Here is a 17,091-nt window from a genome sequence, read left to right on the forward strand (position 1 = left end):
ATAGTGGCACTAGAGGAAAAGTCAGGGGATCACCAAAATCAGTCAGTAGGATTCATCCTCAACCATGAATATCTGTACAAAATTTTGTGGAAATTAATTCTATGGTTGTTGAGATATTTCTGTCTGGAACAAAATGGTGGACCAACCAACTGTCCGACCATCAGGTCGACATTTTCATCCATAGAGCTACGGTATGTGGCATTAGCATGGCTAAAAAGAAAAAGCATAGAAAGATAATATGCACACAGACAGACATTGCAAGCAAAATGAATGCCAGTTTTACTCTTTTCATTCACACACTTGATCACGTGTACGTCAGGAGATAGCTTAGGATCCTCTGTAACTAGTAAGGTATGAGATAACCTTACTCTGACCAAGGCTACACTGCAGTCATTCCAAAACATTTCATCTCTGCCTCTGTGCTGCAGCAGACCCCAAACACTTCTTCCACCACACCCCTTATTTCCAAGTATTACAGCGAACAATTAACACTTAACCGCTAATAACCTCCTAATTTATAATAATAATAATAATAAAGATAAACTCCTGTGCATTCAGACTTTTGAATCAGCACAATACAACAGTAATACTGTTTTCATTGATTTTAATAAACATGCATTATTTTAATTATCATCATCACCATCATCATCATCATTATCATCATCATCATGAGGCATCCTATTGACTGGTTGGTCTGGAAAAGGGCTGCATATGATTAAAACCCTTTATTACATTATCACCAAATAGTCAGGAACACAAGCCAGTTGGATTTTTCACAAGCTGACAACCCAAAATTTCTGATCATTAATGGATTTCAACTGATAATTTATATTTATAACTGTTTGTTTTTTTTAACTTTGAAATGGACATGTGTATAAATAAATCCAATAAATCCCATTTCAAAATTTCTTTTCAAATATAAAAATGTGAATCTCCTGGATGATTTAACAATACTATTGATTAACATTATGGTCATCACAGTGTTTTCTGTCAGTTTGGTTTGACTGATGGTGACAGATAAAATAGAAATACCTGTCAGTTTGAAATATAGCACTTATCTCTATTTCATGTGGAGAAAAGCTAAAATACCAGAAGCAGTGATGGCTGAGTGATGAAGACCCCTGCTTCTTATAACACATACAGGGAACATCATACCCCTGCTGGCTAAGGATCAATGCCTGCCAGAGCCGTCTCCCCTGTGTCAAATCATTATTGTGAGAAAAAAGAATAAATATTCCTTTTAGGCTAATGGACAACCAGTTCTCTGCTTAATAAGAGAGGACAGGCATTTCAAGCTGAGGAGACTGTGATGAAGGCTGTAGCTCCAGATCAACAAATAACATACTGCTGCAGCTGAGATTAAGTGTCAGCTTGGCCTAACTGTGTGCAGCGGGGAGTCATACGCTGCACTTTCACACGTGTCACTCTACTGATTGGCCTTTCATTGATTATGGAATAAGTTCAATGAAGCTGTTTACATGCATCAAAGAAGGCCCTATTTCCATGTTGCATAATTGAATATGTTATCATGCTCATAAGATTGGTCTTTTAGTCTCTTATTGGCATGAAAGTTTCATGAACAATGTTATTTATCTCACACAAACACTGAGCTGTTCAAAGGGAAGTTCTACTACTGTGTCGGTCAGGACACACAAGCCATCACCAACAACTAGTAAATGGTAGATAAGCTGCATTTATATAACACCTTTCTAGTCTTCTGACCACTCAAAGTGCTTTACAGTACATGTCAACATTCACACACACATTCATAAGCTGATGGCAAAGGCTGCCATGCAAGATGCTTATCAGGATTTAAGCACATTCACACACACCATTGGTGCAGCCATTGGGAGTAATTTGGGGTTCAGTATCTTGCCCAAGGACACTTCGACATGCGGACTGGAGGAGCTCGGGATCTTCTGATTAGTGGACATCCCGCTCTGCCTCCTGAGCCACAGCCAGCAAATGCAAGACTGACTGTCTGTTGGCCAACATCCTTTGACAAGAACACCACTGTAATGATTTATTTTATGGGTTTGTAATTTCCCAATATATTCTTAACCATTTTCTATGAAGTTTACTGGAAAGAAATATGTCATTTGGGAGAATAGAGACAAGTGAAACAAACCGGAAGGAGCAATGCTTCTATTTTAGCACATCTGCTGCTGTGTAGTAAGATAAAATAAGATGTACCTTTATTGATCTCCTGTAGGGGAAATTCAATTTGACACAGCAGCACAAGGGATTACAATTTTTACATAAAAAAGTAAGGTAAAAATAAAATAAGATACAATAGGAATAATAGATACAGTGATATAGATCTTTGTGTATATACTGTATATGTACAGTACATACACTCATAGCAGTATCTTTGTATATACATGTGCAAAATCTATGACTACACTGTAAAAAAAAAAGTTATTTCAAAGAAATTTACTGTATTATTTTACTTTTTTTTTTCTACATTAAGTGTAAATGCCATAAAAACACAGTAAATTATTTTTATTAAAAATATTCACCATAAAATAAAGGCTGTAATCTGTAAATTAAAATAATGGAATACTATTTTGTTTTTTTTAACAGGATTATTCAATTACTTAATGGTCTTGAATGTTAAATTACATTGAATCCTATGTAAAAAAAAATACAAAAAATACACATCCTATTACTGAATGTAAAGTTAAGGCAACTCTCAGTTTTTTTACAGCAAAACTTTAAATTTAATGTAAAAAAAATGTAAAAAAAAATAAATAGTAAAAAAAACAATAAAAAGTCTGGCAGCAAAAGTTGCCAAACAGTTAGCGTCAAATAACAGTAAAAAATCCTTTCGTTATTCTACAGAGAATTTAAAAAAAAAATACAGATATTTACTGTAGACATTATCTGCATTTTTACAGTCCAACTATTGTAAAATAAAAATAAAAATTCATTATAAAATATTGCTAGAATGTTAAACAAATGTATAAATCTGCACAAAAAAAGAAAAACATTGGAGAAATACCTTAAAATTACTTGATTTAAATGAAGGCTTGTTTTATACAGTATTCTTTTGTAAATTCATAGAATTATCCAATTTATCCTTGAGAATGTCACATCAAAGCACAGATTTCTGGATGGAAAACACAAAAAAATTATGTAAAATTATATTCAAATTACCCTCCTTTAACACCTTTTAATGGTGTCTTGAGAGTTTTAGGCTTTAATTGTATTTCATCTATTTACAGTAAATTCCTGGTAAATATTGGTTTTATACTGTACAAAAAATAGGATCATGTGAAAATGGCTTACGAAAACATAATTTTAATAATCATTACTTTATATAAACATTATTTGAAAGTAATTACAAGCAATAAAATCATATGGTCATAAAATGTGTGTTTGTTGTATCCTATGTTCCATCCTGGTTGTTGAGACTGAAAGATCTCTTAATGATTGACATTGACAATTATGTCCCTTGCCTGTTTGTAATTATGTAGACATGAATAAATCACAGATGTTGGTATAGTGGTCTGCCAACTCCTAGCGGTAGAGTAGGACTTGTATTTAGCTTAGCAGTTATATGAAGAGGGGTTAACAGCGGTACTGAGACAGGTAGGACCAACCATGCCTTTTTAAGCACTGTAGGAGCCTTTCAACTAGCCTGAACATGAACCCTCACTGCATGGCCTCAGCCACTCCGCATTTCAGCGGGCAATGCGGAGTGGCTCTTCTAAGTATAGTTGGATTAATCAATGCAATAATTGTTACAGATTGTACACAGTTGATATACCTTCAAAAATATCATGTATTCATACAGTTAAAGCCCAACTGTGGGACTTTTGTCTCCCCCCCCGGCAATGAGAGTAATTACAAAAACACTATCAACACTTGCTTACATCACAGGCTCCGCCGCAGAATACCCTGTTGCTACTGTTGTAGTAAGACAGTGGATACATTTTTTTGAGCATCACGCAACCCCCGCAAAATGAGTCATTTCACCGTCAGAATTTGATCCATTTGGTCCAAACATACTAACGAACTAACTGGAAACTAGCCAATCAGTCAGTGGAAGTCTATACATTCATCTAACCAGCACAAGAATGTTGCCACCGACATCAGATTAAAAAATCTGTATAATGGCAAATATGAGAGATTTATCTGGCAGTTATAGGCTTAATCAGCATTGTGTGATCTCTGGTGTTTTTTATGAATATGTGTATTATTGATGTATATGCATTTGTATGTTCTATGGAGGTTTTGCACATGATTGGTCTTCATGTTCGCATACATACATTTTTGTATAAACCTATTGGTCTCTTATCTATAATAGCTATAATAAAGGCTGTAAATCCACTTTAAAAATGTTGGAAGCTGTCTCCCAATACATTATGTTAGACCACAACTTGAAACTGCATATGTACCATCCGTGAGTTTTTTCCTTGTGAAGGTGCAATCATTTGTAGATCTAATTTTTCTTCTCTAAATATTAAGACCCAAACAGTCAGTCTATGTTCAACAAAATTCAAAGCTGTCATTGCAGTCCTACTGCTCCCTCAAATCATTAGGTCACTCCAACATTTCTACAGGTCGAAGGGAACAAAGAGCAAAAAGCAGAGACAATATAAGGTGAATAAAGAGGGACCTCAATATTAGTAAAGCTTTACAATGGTTTACAAATGTTTTTTTGTGTTTTTTTAGCAATAGGTGATAGATGTATGAAAGCCTCGGATTTGATGCTAGGACTCAGTTCAAGCAAGGCTTGAGCTTTGATAATGTGGGTAATATGGGGGTGAAGTGATGTAAGACATGGATGTAAGACCTTAAAATAGTTGGAAAAAAAAACATGAATTTAAACATAGAAAATGTCTCTATAGTCTCTGTGCTTCAGACAGATCAAGAAAGTGCGCGCAGATTCAAATGAATGTTGTACAATCATTGGACGAATCACGCTGCGGGGAGATTATCTCGACCAATGATATTGTTTGAGTTCTGGGGGCAGGTCCGCCGGCGTGATTCATCCAATGACTGCGCAACATTCAATTGTTTGAATTTACGCGCACTTTGTTGACCTCTGTCTGAAGCGCAGAGACTACAGAGAGACAATTTCTCTAAATGAAGTCACGCAAGTCATTTGCCAAGCCTGTTGATTTGAGGATGATGATTCACATTCAGCTTTCACTAAAGGTAAAGTAACTTAATCATTTTGTTATTCCTCATGTGAAGTCTCATACAAAAAGAGATATGAACTGAACTTGTCATGAGTTGAGCTAACCCCAAGGGCAGCAGAAAAGGAAAGTAAGATAGAAATGCTAAGTTAATTACAACTTTACATAACTAAAGCGTTGACGTTGCATAATTGTCAGAATTTTAAAATGTATGTGGAGTCAGCAGTGCTAACGTTAGCATTTGCTTTTTGCATGCACTAAGCAAGTCTGTATGGCGTCAGATAACAATGTTATGCCAGTCCTAATGAAGCTATTAAGGTTAGCCTTGCATCAGAATCTCACATCAGTCATAGTAACGTTAAATACGTTAGATTTGTCAGTTGACCATTTACATATTTAAGCTCATATTCTGTCCTGTAAACATTAAATTAAAGACTGTGGGAAGTTGTGACCTGAGAAAGACTTTGAGTGTAAACTAGTATGCTAGTGTTAATAAGTTTAGTCAGTTAGCTTGATAAGTTACTATTAATTAAAGAAACATTAGACCGCCCAGCTGCTCCAATTTACTGCTAGTAAATACATTACCAGTAACCTGCTGCCTACCAGCTAAGTTAGTGTTGGTGTGTGTGTTCCTCGACTTTGCAGCAGCAGCAACTAGCAATAATAAAAATCAAATAGCAATATAGCAGCACTGTAACAGCAATATAGCATTTAAAAAAGAAACAATGCAGTAAGACTTACAGTGTGGTAGTGATATGTATAGTGTGATGTTAGTGTGTGTAAACTGCTGTGAGTGTGTGTGTAATGTGCAGACAGGCAATTAGTGTTCATTTTTCATAAGCCTGGTTGTCTGGTGGAAAAAACTGTCTCAGAGCCTGCTGGTCAGGGCTTTGAGGCTGCGGTACCATTTACCAGATGGCAGAAGCTGAAAAAAGTAGTTGGGGTTAGAAATACAGTTGTAATACACTTGGAAAATAATAGAACACCTCAAAATATGCATGTTTTAATGTAATGTTAGTATATCAATGTGTCACAAATTTATTGATAAAATAAGTATTTTAATCATGACAATTACTATTTGAACTTTGCATCCCCCAGCCTCTTCCTGAGTTGTTTTGCATTGCTGGCATGGTTTTCCCAGGCACAGCCTTCACATACGGCCTGCCTGGTTATTGGAAGGTTCCGGGCCTCAACATCCCCATGGTCATACCCAGCCTCACCACCCCGCAGGAGGGCGTTCTCAGCCAGGGGAAAGCCAAGTGGAGCTTAAGGAACTGCTTCTGGGTGCTACACTGCATGACCGAGGCCTACTATCTGTTTACCAGGTGTGTGCACTAGCTCACTCATTATATAGATCAGTGGCTGAACCGCACTGTCATGCTGGAACTATTGCATGACATAGGGCTAGGTAGAGAGAGTGCGATGAAAACTGGAGGAAACTCGGATCATGTCAACACTAACGCACCTAAGAAGCACTGTGTGTAAGCATTTTGGATTTTACTCTATCAATGGCAAAATTATCGATAAAGATAAGGCTGTTTGCCGACTTTGTATGAAGCAACTACTTTACAATAACGTTACCACAACAACAAATGGAGTCACCTGTTAGCTTCTCACCCAAGCGAGGCTAAAGAATCAGAGCACCAGCAGCTACACAACCTTGCCTAACTTCCTATTTTTTGCCTATAAATTACATAATGCTAATGTTCTGTATGATTTGAATGAATTTCATAGCACTGTGAATTCATTCGAACTTTATTTTGGGAAAAAGTGACAGCCCTAGTGCGTATGCTGCACGGGAGATAAACCTGCTGTTCTTTTTAAGCTTCAAGTCTGTTTTCTCCCAACCCTGCGTGTCAGTGAAGCATGGATATACATACTTTGACTGCTATGTAAATTAACTACATATTCACAATAAAGAGATCCATACATAATTATGTTAAACTAATTTTGGCCATCTGCACCAAGATTTTAGTTTCCACTGATAGGCTAGATGATCAGTAATTTTGAGAATTTTCACTGTATTGATGATAGGGATTAATCATGTTATTTTATATATAATGTGTACATTTGTTGTTTTTTTTATTTTAAACTGTATATTCTGCATAATTCAGTCACTGTATTGCAAGTCAAAAACTGAAAATCACTCTCTTGCCTAAAGCTTGTGCAAAATACTGCACCAGAGTTTTAACTGGTTCCAAATGTAGAGACTACTACATCACTCTAAATTAAGAATCCCAACAGAGGATACCAGCACGCAGATTCACATTTGTATGTTAATACTGATCATGTATTAGCTTATTTGTTTGTTTCTGGAAGGACTTTAGCTCCTGTTTTTGAATTTAGCCCCTATTTCCATGGCCAAAGAAAGTTCAGTCAATATTTGTCAGTGGTAGGGGACTCAAGTCGCATGATTGATGATTGGACACAAGTCTCAAATTTGAGGACTTGCGACTTGCTTTATTAACACTGATAAGACTCGACTTGAATTTGACTTGAGGCAGATGACTCGAAAAGCCTTGACAGTTTTTATTTAGCTGAATCGCCTATTTGCATTATTGTAGATATTGAGCATGAACAGTTAACGTTTTGAGACATGATAGGGTGACTTCTAGTGAAGTGTGTGCAACCCAGGCTTTAAAGACAGTGTCTACCAGGACCTAGAAAACGATGCAAGACAGGATTGAGCTGAAAGCTTGTTGAAAGCATTTTCCTATACCTGCGCTGAGCTGAGTTGAGCTTAATATTACCAGACCGTTTCTGATTAAGACAAGAAAGCTTATGAATTGACAGCTTTTCATGACAGAGCTTCATTATTCTGTTTGCAGTCCTTCACTAGTTCAAAGTCAATGTAACTCAACCACAGCAGAATGGTCTCTCCTTCTCTCCAGTCAACTGTGTGACAAATGCAATCCTTCAAGATCAGGCAAACAAGATGATATTTTTCCTTGATGATGCTTGACGTTTGAACAATTTCAGTGTTCTAAATGAATGGATGTATTAGTCTACACAATCCACAGCAGAAGAAAGTAATCATCAGATAGAACTGTTTTGTGTTGCCGTTTTCTCATGACATGGATTGCCATTGTACCCCTTTCTCTAGTGTTTTAAGCGCTTCTTTCATGATGACTTGATTTGTGACTTAATTGACTTGTCTTGCTTGACGTTTAGCAGTGACTTGACTTGGCTTACTTGAGTCTAAACACAGTGACTTAGGACTTGCTTGAGCCTTTAAGTTTAAGACTTGAGACTTGCTTGTGACTTGCACATGTGTAACTCCCATTTGATATTTGTGAACGTGAACTAGTTCCTCCCAAAGCCACAAACCAGAGACGTGAGACTCAAATTTCTGATGCCATCCACAATAAAGTCTGGGGCTGCTTCATAGACAATGAATGTGAAACTAATTTTGTAGTAATATTTAAATACCCAAGTAAGCTTTATTCTATAGTGACCTTTCATATCTGAAAAAGAAAATGTACCTGTATACTAGGGTTGGGCGATGTCTACAGAATTGGCATATGACGATGTCCACAGTGAAACATCGTAATGGACAAAGATAACAGGTGGGATAAATTACTGCATTTTGCTGTCATTTATGGTTGCGCTAAGTTTCTCTCCTCTCGTCTGTTTCACCACAGGTGGCGCTGAGTAATCCTTGCATGTGTGAGTGTGTGTCCTCTGAGTGGAGCAGAGGAGAGACAGTGAACCACGTGAAGTACTTGAGTTGATGACAACTACAGTCATTGCGTTACTGTAAGTGCAATAAAAGCTTCGTGAGTAAAAAGCCAATAAGAGTAAAATAATCCACGCAAAAGATGGACAGACAATGGGGGGGCTTTTAAAACACAATGTTATGATAGCAGAGGCTCAGTGGTTGATGACCGTCAGCCATTGGCAATGGACAATGGCATTGCCCATCAGCCCAACCCTACCATATACTCAGAACATCCCCCTGAGTGTTCTCAGTGTCATCTATAACATCTTTCTTAATTCATTGTTTTTGGAAAAGCTCCAGACATTATCAGATGACATCACAAATTTGAATTTTAGCAAAATAATATTTGGATTTGGGAGAGATTTGTTCATGTTCACTAACATTTTGAACCATCTTAGAGCATGGGAATAATATGTATTCATTTCTAAATTGGCTGTAGTTTCCCTTTTGCCATAATGCAACATGTAAGACATTGTACTGATAAAATGAACAACACTGTTTTTGCTTCCGTTGATGTCTGTTGAAATAATCTGAATGAGAAAAAAAAAAAGTTCTCGTAAAGTATTCTGTTTGAGCTCTTATTTGGTTGATCAGCTTCAGACCCACATTATAATTCAATATGGCTGTTTATTGGTTCATTAATTCTTAAACTTTAAGGATAACACGGATAAAATGGCAGTAGAAAAATGTATATAATGATTCAGTGTAAAAGAAGTTGATATAATGGTACTTTTACATACACCTTCTGGTTTTTGTACATTCAGAACCCCATACATTAATGTGAAATGTCTGTAGATATGTTGGGGAGTTGCTTGCAATTACTGTAAAATAATGTTTATCTGAAGTAAACCACATACATTTATGGGAAAAGCCTGTAAATATACTGGAGAGTTGCTTGTAATTACTGTCAAATAATGTTTATATAAAATAATGATTATTAAAATTATGTTTTTTGAAACTATTATCACATGATCTTATTTTTTTGTACAGTGTAAAACCAACATTTAGCGATGTCAATTGTCTAACCTTGACCAGGATCAAAAACTCACTGTATTACAGATTACACAAACACACTATTGATACAGATGAATCAGTTCACATAGATAATCACTCTGAATGTCAATATAATTATAATTAGTAATAAAGTCTATCTCAGGTCAGCTATACATTATTATTTACAGGTTTCCATTTAATAGTCATACACTCACCTGGGGGATACAAGCCTGGTCTAACTTGTTCCCCCGGTGATGGGCTTTATAGCTGCATCATTACCTTGGATACTATGTAGCCATGTATTAAATATTAAATATAAGATAACAGCATTAAATAATGAAAATAACACAAATATGTACACCTTACAACTATTAAATAAAGGTACAATTACTGACAAAATTATATTCTATATTAAAAGATTTTGCTGTTATATATAGTGACCATTTAAAGCACAACTCATGTATTTAATGTAACATGCAAGAGGCATATGTTACATCTAGAGATGAACAAAATGATCATAGGCTAATAAAATAAACAAAGTTAAAATAAACAGGTTTTTTTTTAAATATTTCAGAACAACCTTACTAACTTCTGTCTCCCTCTGGAGGACCTTCAGACACATAAATGATATGATATGATATGAATGATGATATAAACTGTGTAAATAAGACATATAAACCTGTACATTTGTTTTAATGCCACATGTTCCTTTCGGTGGTTGTTTTTGTTGTAAAAATGCTTTCAAGAAAATTCATTTTTTAAATCCTTATTTTCTTGATTAATTTCTTGTAGTTCCAGTAGTTTATAAATGGTGTAAATGAGATTGTATATTTTTTAAATGCCACGTTCCTTTCGGTGGTTGTTAGTATCTTGATTTACAGATTGTGAATGAATGTTTTATTGACGGTTTTCTAGTTTTAAGTACTGAACATGTTAGTGTGTAAAAATGGTGATTTGTATATTGTAAATGTGTATGATGATTTTGATTTAATGAACTGAGCAAACCTGAGTGACAAATAGGGAACTGTTTTGGCTCATTTTTTTCATTAACTCAAAATAACTTTGTTTTAAGAAGTTATATTAACTGGCTCTAACCAGGTGATCCATAAAGGAATACCACATGATCTGTGTTACATGGTCAAGTACATGACAGTTCAGCATGAGTACTGCATCACTTAAATTTCAGTTTTATATTTATAGAGTGTGCTTGTATTTCTGATATTAATTAAAAACAAAACAGGCATTGCTTTTATAGTCCATGATTTTTGATATGGCACCTGCAACTTAAACAAACGAACAAACAAACAAACAAACAAACAACAAACAGACACACAGTGCATCTAAAAGTACAGATTTGACAGGATAAATAGGCCCAAGTCATATAAATTAATAGAACTGTCAGTTTCTGTCTTTTTCCTGACTAACTACTCACTTAATATCTGAGCAAAAGCGTTTATGAGGAAATCCATCTCTGTCTCTTTCTGTATGTTCGTTTGGACGCTGCAGATAAACTGCTGTGCTGTCAGTGGGGCCTACATTAGATTACCAAATCTGTGTGAGAGATTAATTCACCTGACTAAATTAAATTTACATTATTAACAGAAGCAAAATTGTTACTATATCATGTACTGTATCAGTTGCTATGACAACCGAGGATAAAACCCTGCTGGCGTACACCACGCCCCTACTTCCGCTCATGAACAATCGTCATCACGAAATAGAAGAAGGCGAAACATTTCTTTTCCCACTAGATTAGATGACCCAAATATATCTTTCACTTTTACATAGCAGTCATACATCCATGATGACGGTAGGAAGTGGAGACGCGTCGTCCATATTTATATACAGTCACTGTTCACAACCGGTCCTGGTGAATTACTTCACATAAAATAATATGTATAATATGTGTTACTATTAATTGGCTTATGATTACAGCAATCAGGAGATTTGAATCAAACCAACACGAATGTTAATATTTAATTATTATTTTTATTTTATATCGTATTTATATAGTATTAGACATTTGTATTATTCAAAAAGAATGAGGGCGCAGATGGATGTTGGTGCAATAACTTATCGCTTCATGACTTAACTGACTTAACTGGTCAGAAATTATCCTTATAGATGTTATAGATTAGTTTTAAAGACCTATGCATGATGATGTTTGACGTTTGGTTACACTTGGCTAATTTTTATCAACAACAACAAAAAAAAAAGTACCCCGGAAGCTCTTCGTGCTCGCGCCACGTCAGAGCTACAACACTGTTATCATCATTGCAACCAAAGCTGAGGAAGACTTGCTTCAGCCTTCAGCATGCTGTACCTGGGACTGAGCTGTTTGCTGCTCCATGTGTTTGTGGTGTTTGGGACTGAGCTCACATTTGAGCTCCCCGACAATGACAAACAGTGTTTCTACGAGGAACTAGAGAAAGACGTGAAGTTCGACATTGACTTCCAAGTAAGTTACTCTGCAGGCTTCATCACTTCAGTCTGTGTGTTTGCAGGACGCTGCCCTCTGTCATTTGTTATTTAAGTAGTGTCTGTCTCCTTTTTAACAAAAGGAGGAACATGCAAAGTTAAAGTTAATACATCTTTTACATTTTTAGTTCGGTGGTCATTTGGTAAGTCAGCTGACATCCTCATTAATTCATTTAACTGCAATAAACATTAGAAACTCAGATTTAGTTTGAAAAGTCAATGGTTTGGTAAATGTTATCTCAGCCAGTGTTACCTGGTTTGCTGCCTAACCAGTTTCAGTCAGTTCAGCACCACACAGCCCAAACATGTTACAAACTGATGGTTACAACTAAACATATGTTACAACTGCACTCTACTATCTTGGTGTGTCATTGTTCACGTCATTCACACACAGCTTTTTTTTAATCTGTGTTTTGTATTTTCTTTTCTTTTAGGTGATTTCAGGAGGGAACTATGATGTGGACTGTTTTGTCACAGATCCTCAAAACAATGTGTTGTATAACGAGAAGAAGAAGCAGTACGACAGCTTCTCTCACACCACAGCTATGAAGGGAGTCTACAAGGTCTGCTTTAGCAATGAATTCTCCACGTTTACACACAAAATTGTGTATCTGGAGTTCCGCCATGGTGACGAGGAACCTCTCCTCCCGAGCATGACCAGAACCACGGCACTGACTCAGGTACGTCTGAGGAACTTATACATGAGGAACAAGGCGTTCAAAACTCTGTGGCCTTGCTGCTCATTCTGTTTTGTCTGAAAAGGCATCTTGTAGTCAGGCAAACAGAAAATAAACAAAACCATTATACATATTTTCACATGCAAGATAATACTGGTTAAAGAGACATTTGTGATGATTACAAAATAGTAAACAACTATAAAAATTATCTGATGATAATGTGTCTACTTGACTGTACTAACTAATCAGGAGATGAGATGAGCAAGTCCAGAAACACAGTTGATGTTCCATCATTATTTCAAAAGAGGGACAATTTTTTATTAAGTCCACAAGGTGGAACCAGACTTGTTCTGACTCAGAGTCTCAACATGATAAAGAGTCTCAACATGATGTATAGGGCTGGGTATCATTTAAAAAATTACAATACCAGTACCCCTGAAGTGATACCAGTACTAATACCAGTATCCTTAACCCTCCTAATTGTTAGAAAAGGGTTTACACACCTTTAGTGTTCGTGGGTCAAATTTGACCCGTGTTTGAATTCATTAACAAGCACTGAAAAAAACACTAATTATCATCCAGTAAAATGTTTTATCTGCTAAATGACTTATTATTCATCAGTAACCATAATATATATACTTACTTTGATATTTTATTGTATTTTGTACCTTAGACCACATTTAACTTACAATGTACAAATAATCTTTAGTTTAAAATAGGCACAGTTTGGCATCTATTTTATAGCTTATGATGAACAGAACAGGCAAATAAGACCATGAGATGATCTGATAAACCAAATAACTCCCAAAATAACTTTTTATATTTTCTTCGTTTATATTTTCTTATACGTTAAAATGAGCAATTATTATAACATCTGTTGTGTTATGGGTCAAAATTCACTGCATATACTTCCCTATGAAAAAAGGAGAAAAGTCAATTTGATTTCCAAAAACAAAATTTAATTTGGTCAATCACACAACAAGTGTCATCTCCGGCATAGTGTGTGTGTGTGTGTGTGTGTGTGTGTGTGTGTGTGTGTGTGTGTGCGTTTGTGTCTGTGGGGTGTGAGTGAAAGAGAGAGTGGGGCATGTGTACGTGGGATCATATTTGCTGTGTGCCGCTCTACAACTGAATTCAAGTCAATACGCTTTCTTGGCATGAAACATAATTTTAATATTATTACATAATATTATTATACTATTTATATACTTTTATACTACATGTTATTTTTATAGGATTTCATTACTATTATTTTTGTTTTGTTGTAATTTTTGTTATTCATGATGATTTGGCAAAATGTCTATGTATTTCTCTGCATAAACAACCCATAATTACTACCGGGTCAAATTTGGCCCATAACACAACAGATTTTTTTATAGGCATTAAAAAAAAAAGATAAAGAAAAATGACCAAAATGTGTTTTATTATGTTCAGTAGAACATTGTAGACAATGTAATGAAGCCTTGTTTTGATCAGAAAAAATTAGTATGTTTCACACATCTAAACTTTAAATTTGACCTGAACACAATAGGAGGGTTAAAGTGATACCAGTACCAGTAGAGTACTTCATTCAATACCTTTTTTTCTCTTCTTCATTTGATACACATCATGTGAATGGAAGCATTCAGTTGCATACAATACCGCCGCTCCTCCCCATCTAAGTGATTTTTACACAAATACATTTTAAAAGTGTTCAAATTATTAAAATATTTATTTTTGTGACATCTTGGCACACTGAAGTACCAACTCTGTCAAATACACCGCGCTCAACTTCACCACCACAGACCATATGGGTTGTAGCTGCTGCGGTAGTGGGCCAATCACACGTCGCATTAAATCAAAGAACGTTTGCAGTGATTGGCTGCAAGCAAAACCATACAAGTAGTTATTTTTTCTAGATCTGGATACAAAAAGGATCAAATGCAGGTATCGTTTGACTGGACTAGAGTATCGTTTCCATACTACAAAGTACTGGCTTATTTCGGTCAATACCTTAAAGGTATTGAGTACTGATACCCAGCCATAATGATGCACCAGAAACATTGTCTTAAACATGGCTGAATCTTATTAGTATTCTCCTACCACACAACATCTGTATGTGTCAGGAAACACTTTTCGAAAGGCCAGTCCATCTCAGTTTTGTACAAAACGTAAGTTAGAAATAGTTAACATTTTCATAAATAAAAAAATAAATTCATGAAAAAATAAAACAAATTTGACATCATTCCCACCAGGTTGCCCAAATCAGCCCACCTCCATATTTATGTGGTTATGGTATACTATACTGAGTAGTGTGTAGTGTACATCCTAGACTTGCTGGGAAAAGTTTTGGAACTTGAAGTGAATTCAGAAGCAGTTTTGTGGGCACAAGTCAGTCTGGTGTGCGTGTGCGTGTGTGTGTGTGTGTGTGTGTGAGAGAGAGAGAGAAAGAGAGACACCCACCTTCCACCGTAACTTTTGCCCCAAGCCATTACTTTGCTCTCGATTAACTTGCGTTGATCTTTCTTCTTTCAGCTGGAGTCGACTTGCGTCTCCATTCATGAGATCCTGAAGGTGGTGGCTGAATCCCAGACGTGGTACAGACTACGAGAGGCACAAGACCGCACAAAGGCAGAGCACCTCTTAGAGCGGGTTACCTACTGGTCAGTCGGAGAAACCGTTCTGCTGTTTGTCATCGGCATCGGTCAAGTCATGTTGCTTAGGAGCTTCTTCAGTGACAAGAAAGGCTCTGTAGCAGCGATGACTTAACCATGTAGTCTTGAAGACGGGTGGAAACCTGATGTTAACGTAGCAGTGCATCTGGAGATTAACACACAACTTGTAGTATCAGCAAACCCTTTTTTAAAGGGATACTTTGAGTTATTGTCTTTCTTCCGGCTTATTCAGTGTGAAACCCTTTTTATGTCTGTTTGTTTTGTTCTTGACGTGCTATACTGAAAAGAAACACCACTCATCATACTTGTGTTGAAAATGATATTGACATTGTTCAATCTTGCACAGATTATTTATTATATTTTTATAGAGGTATGATAAAGCAGTTTCAGTTAGATCTACAGTATCTGTTCATGACCCAGATTGCCTTCAGACTGGATTTTCATCTTGATGCCCAGCAGTTACAGTGAAAGTTGTGGCACACAAGTAGAAACCAAAGAACTGTTGTTTGTAATTGTTAGTTTTAGTTTTTTTTATGGTGTTTAGTTTGATGTTATCATCTTAATTTATGTGCAAAAGTTGTTCCCGTCCATGCCTTTTTTTGTCTGTCATAAAAAGTGCCTTAGGTTTTTTTTCTTAATTTCCTACAAAAGTGAATGTTTACTGTGTTTGTTTGTTTGTTACGTGCCATTCTTTTGTTACTGATTGATTGGATTCTTAGTTTTCATTCATGCACATTTCGAGGTGTGCTGGTTGTGTCTGTGTTATTCCACAAGGAGACATGTTTAACGGACATTAGAAAGTAACCTATGGAAGAGGATTAGGGCCACATGGGAAAAATTTATTTGAGTTCTGACTTTAATAATTTTTTCATGTGGTTTTAATCCTCTTCCATAGTAACCTGATATGTTTTCAGTCCTATTTGTTAATTTGTCTGTTTGTTATCTGTAAAACATGTCAACAGATTTAAATAAAATTTAATGGAAAGACATTAATTTATGTGAATTATTTTAACATTGTTGGTGCTGTGGCTAAAACATTAAAAATTGGGAAGTATAGCTTTTATCCTGTTTTCTCTGTACCCTTGTTATAAACTTGGATTTGTCAATTAAAAATACATAAGTAGTGTCATTATGAAAAGTGACATTATACAATAAAGTTTCATAATGTAAAATTAGCATTAAATTGTGAAATAAATAGGTTTGAAAAAGGCATTTTGAAATAGCAATTTCTATTATGAAATAATGAAGTCCTACTGTATAAATATGGGAATCTCTTGGAAGATTTAAAGATACTATTGATTAACGTTATGGTCATCAGAGTGTTTTCTGTCAGTTTGGTTTGACTGATGGTGACAGAATAGAAAATAGAAATACCTGTCAGTTTGGAATATAGCACTTGTCTATTTCATATGGAGAAAAGCTAAAAT

General features: G+C 35.8%; 1 protein-coding gene across 1 annotated transcript; it reads left to right on the forward strand.

Moving 5' to 3' along the window:
* The first annotated feature begins 11,869 nt into the window (after positions 1-11,869).
* Positions 11,870-16,720, forward strand: LOC121897374 (transmembrane emp24 domain-containing protein 3-like). The gene is made up of 3 exons (XM_042411798.1): positions 11,870-12,313; positions 12,768-13,013; positions 15,525-16,720. The coding sequence occupies exons 1-3, from the start codon at positions 12,170-12,172 to the stop codon at positions 15,756-15,758; spliced, it is 624 nt and encodes a 207-aa protein (XP_042267732.1). The 5' UTR covers positions 11,870-12,169; the 3' UTR covers positions 15,759-16,720.
* Positions 16,721-17,091: the final 371 nt, after the last annotated feature.

This window comes from Thunnus maccoyii, chromosome 1 (assembly GCF_910596095.1).
Source record: "Thunnus maccoyii chromosome 1, fThuMac1.1, whole genome shotgun sequence".
Taxonomy (NCBI): Eukaryota; Metazoa; Chordata; class Actinopteri; order Scombriformes; family Scombridae; genus Thunnus; species Thunnus maccoyii.

Excerpts from the sequence above, each read along its gene's own strand:
- LOC121897374 (XM_042411798.1), top strand. The coding sequence starts at position 12,170 with ATGCTGTACCTGGGACTGAGCTGTTTGCTGCTCCATGTGTTTGTGGTG. Across the intron at positions 12,314-12,767 it reads AGTTCGACATTGACTTCCAA|GTGATTTCAGGAGGGAACTA; the intron begins GTAAGTTACTCT and ends CTTTTCTTTTAG. Across the intron at positions 13,014-15,524 it reads GAACCACGGCACTGACTCAG|CTGGAGTCGACTTGCGTCTC; the intron begins GTACGTCTGAGG and ends TTCTTCTTTCAG.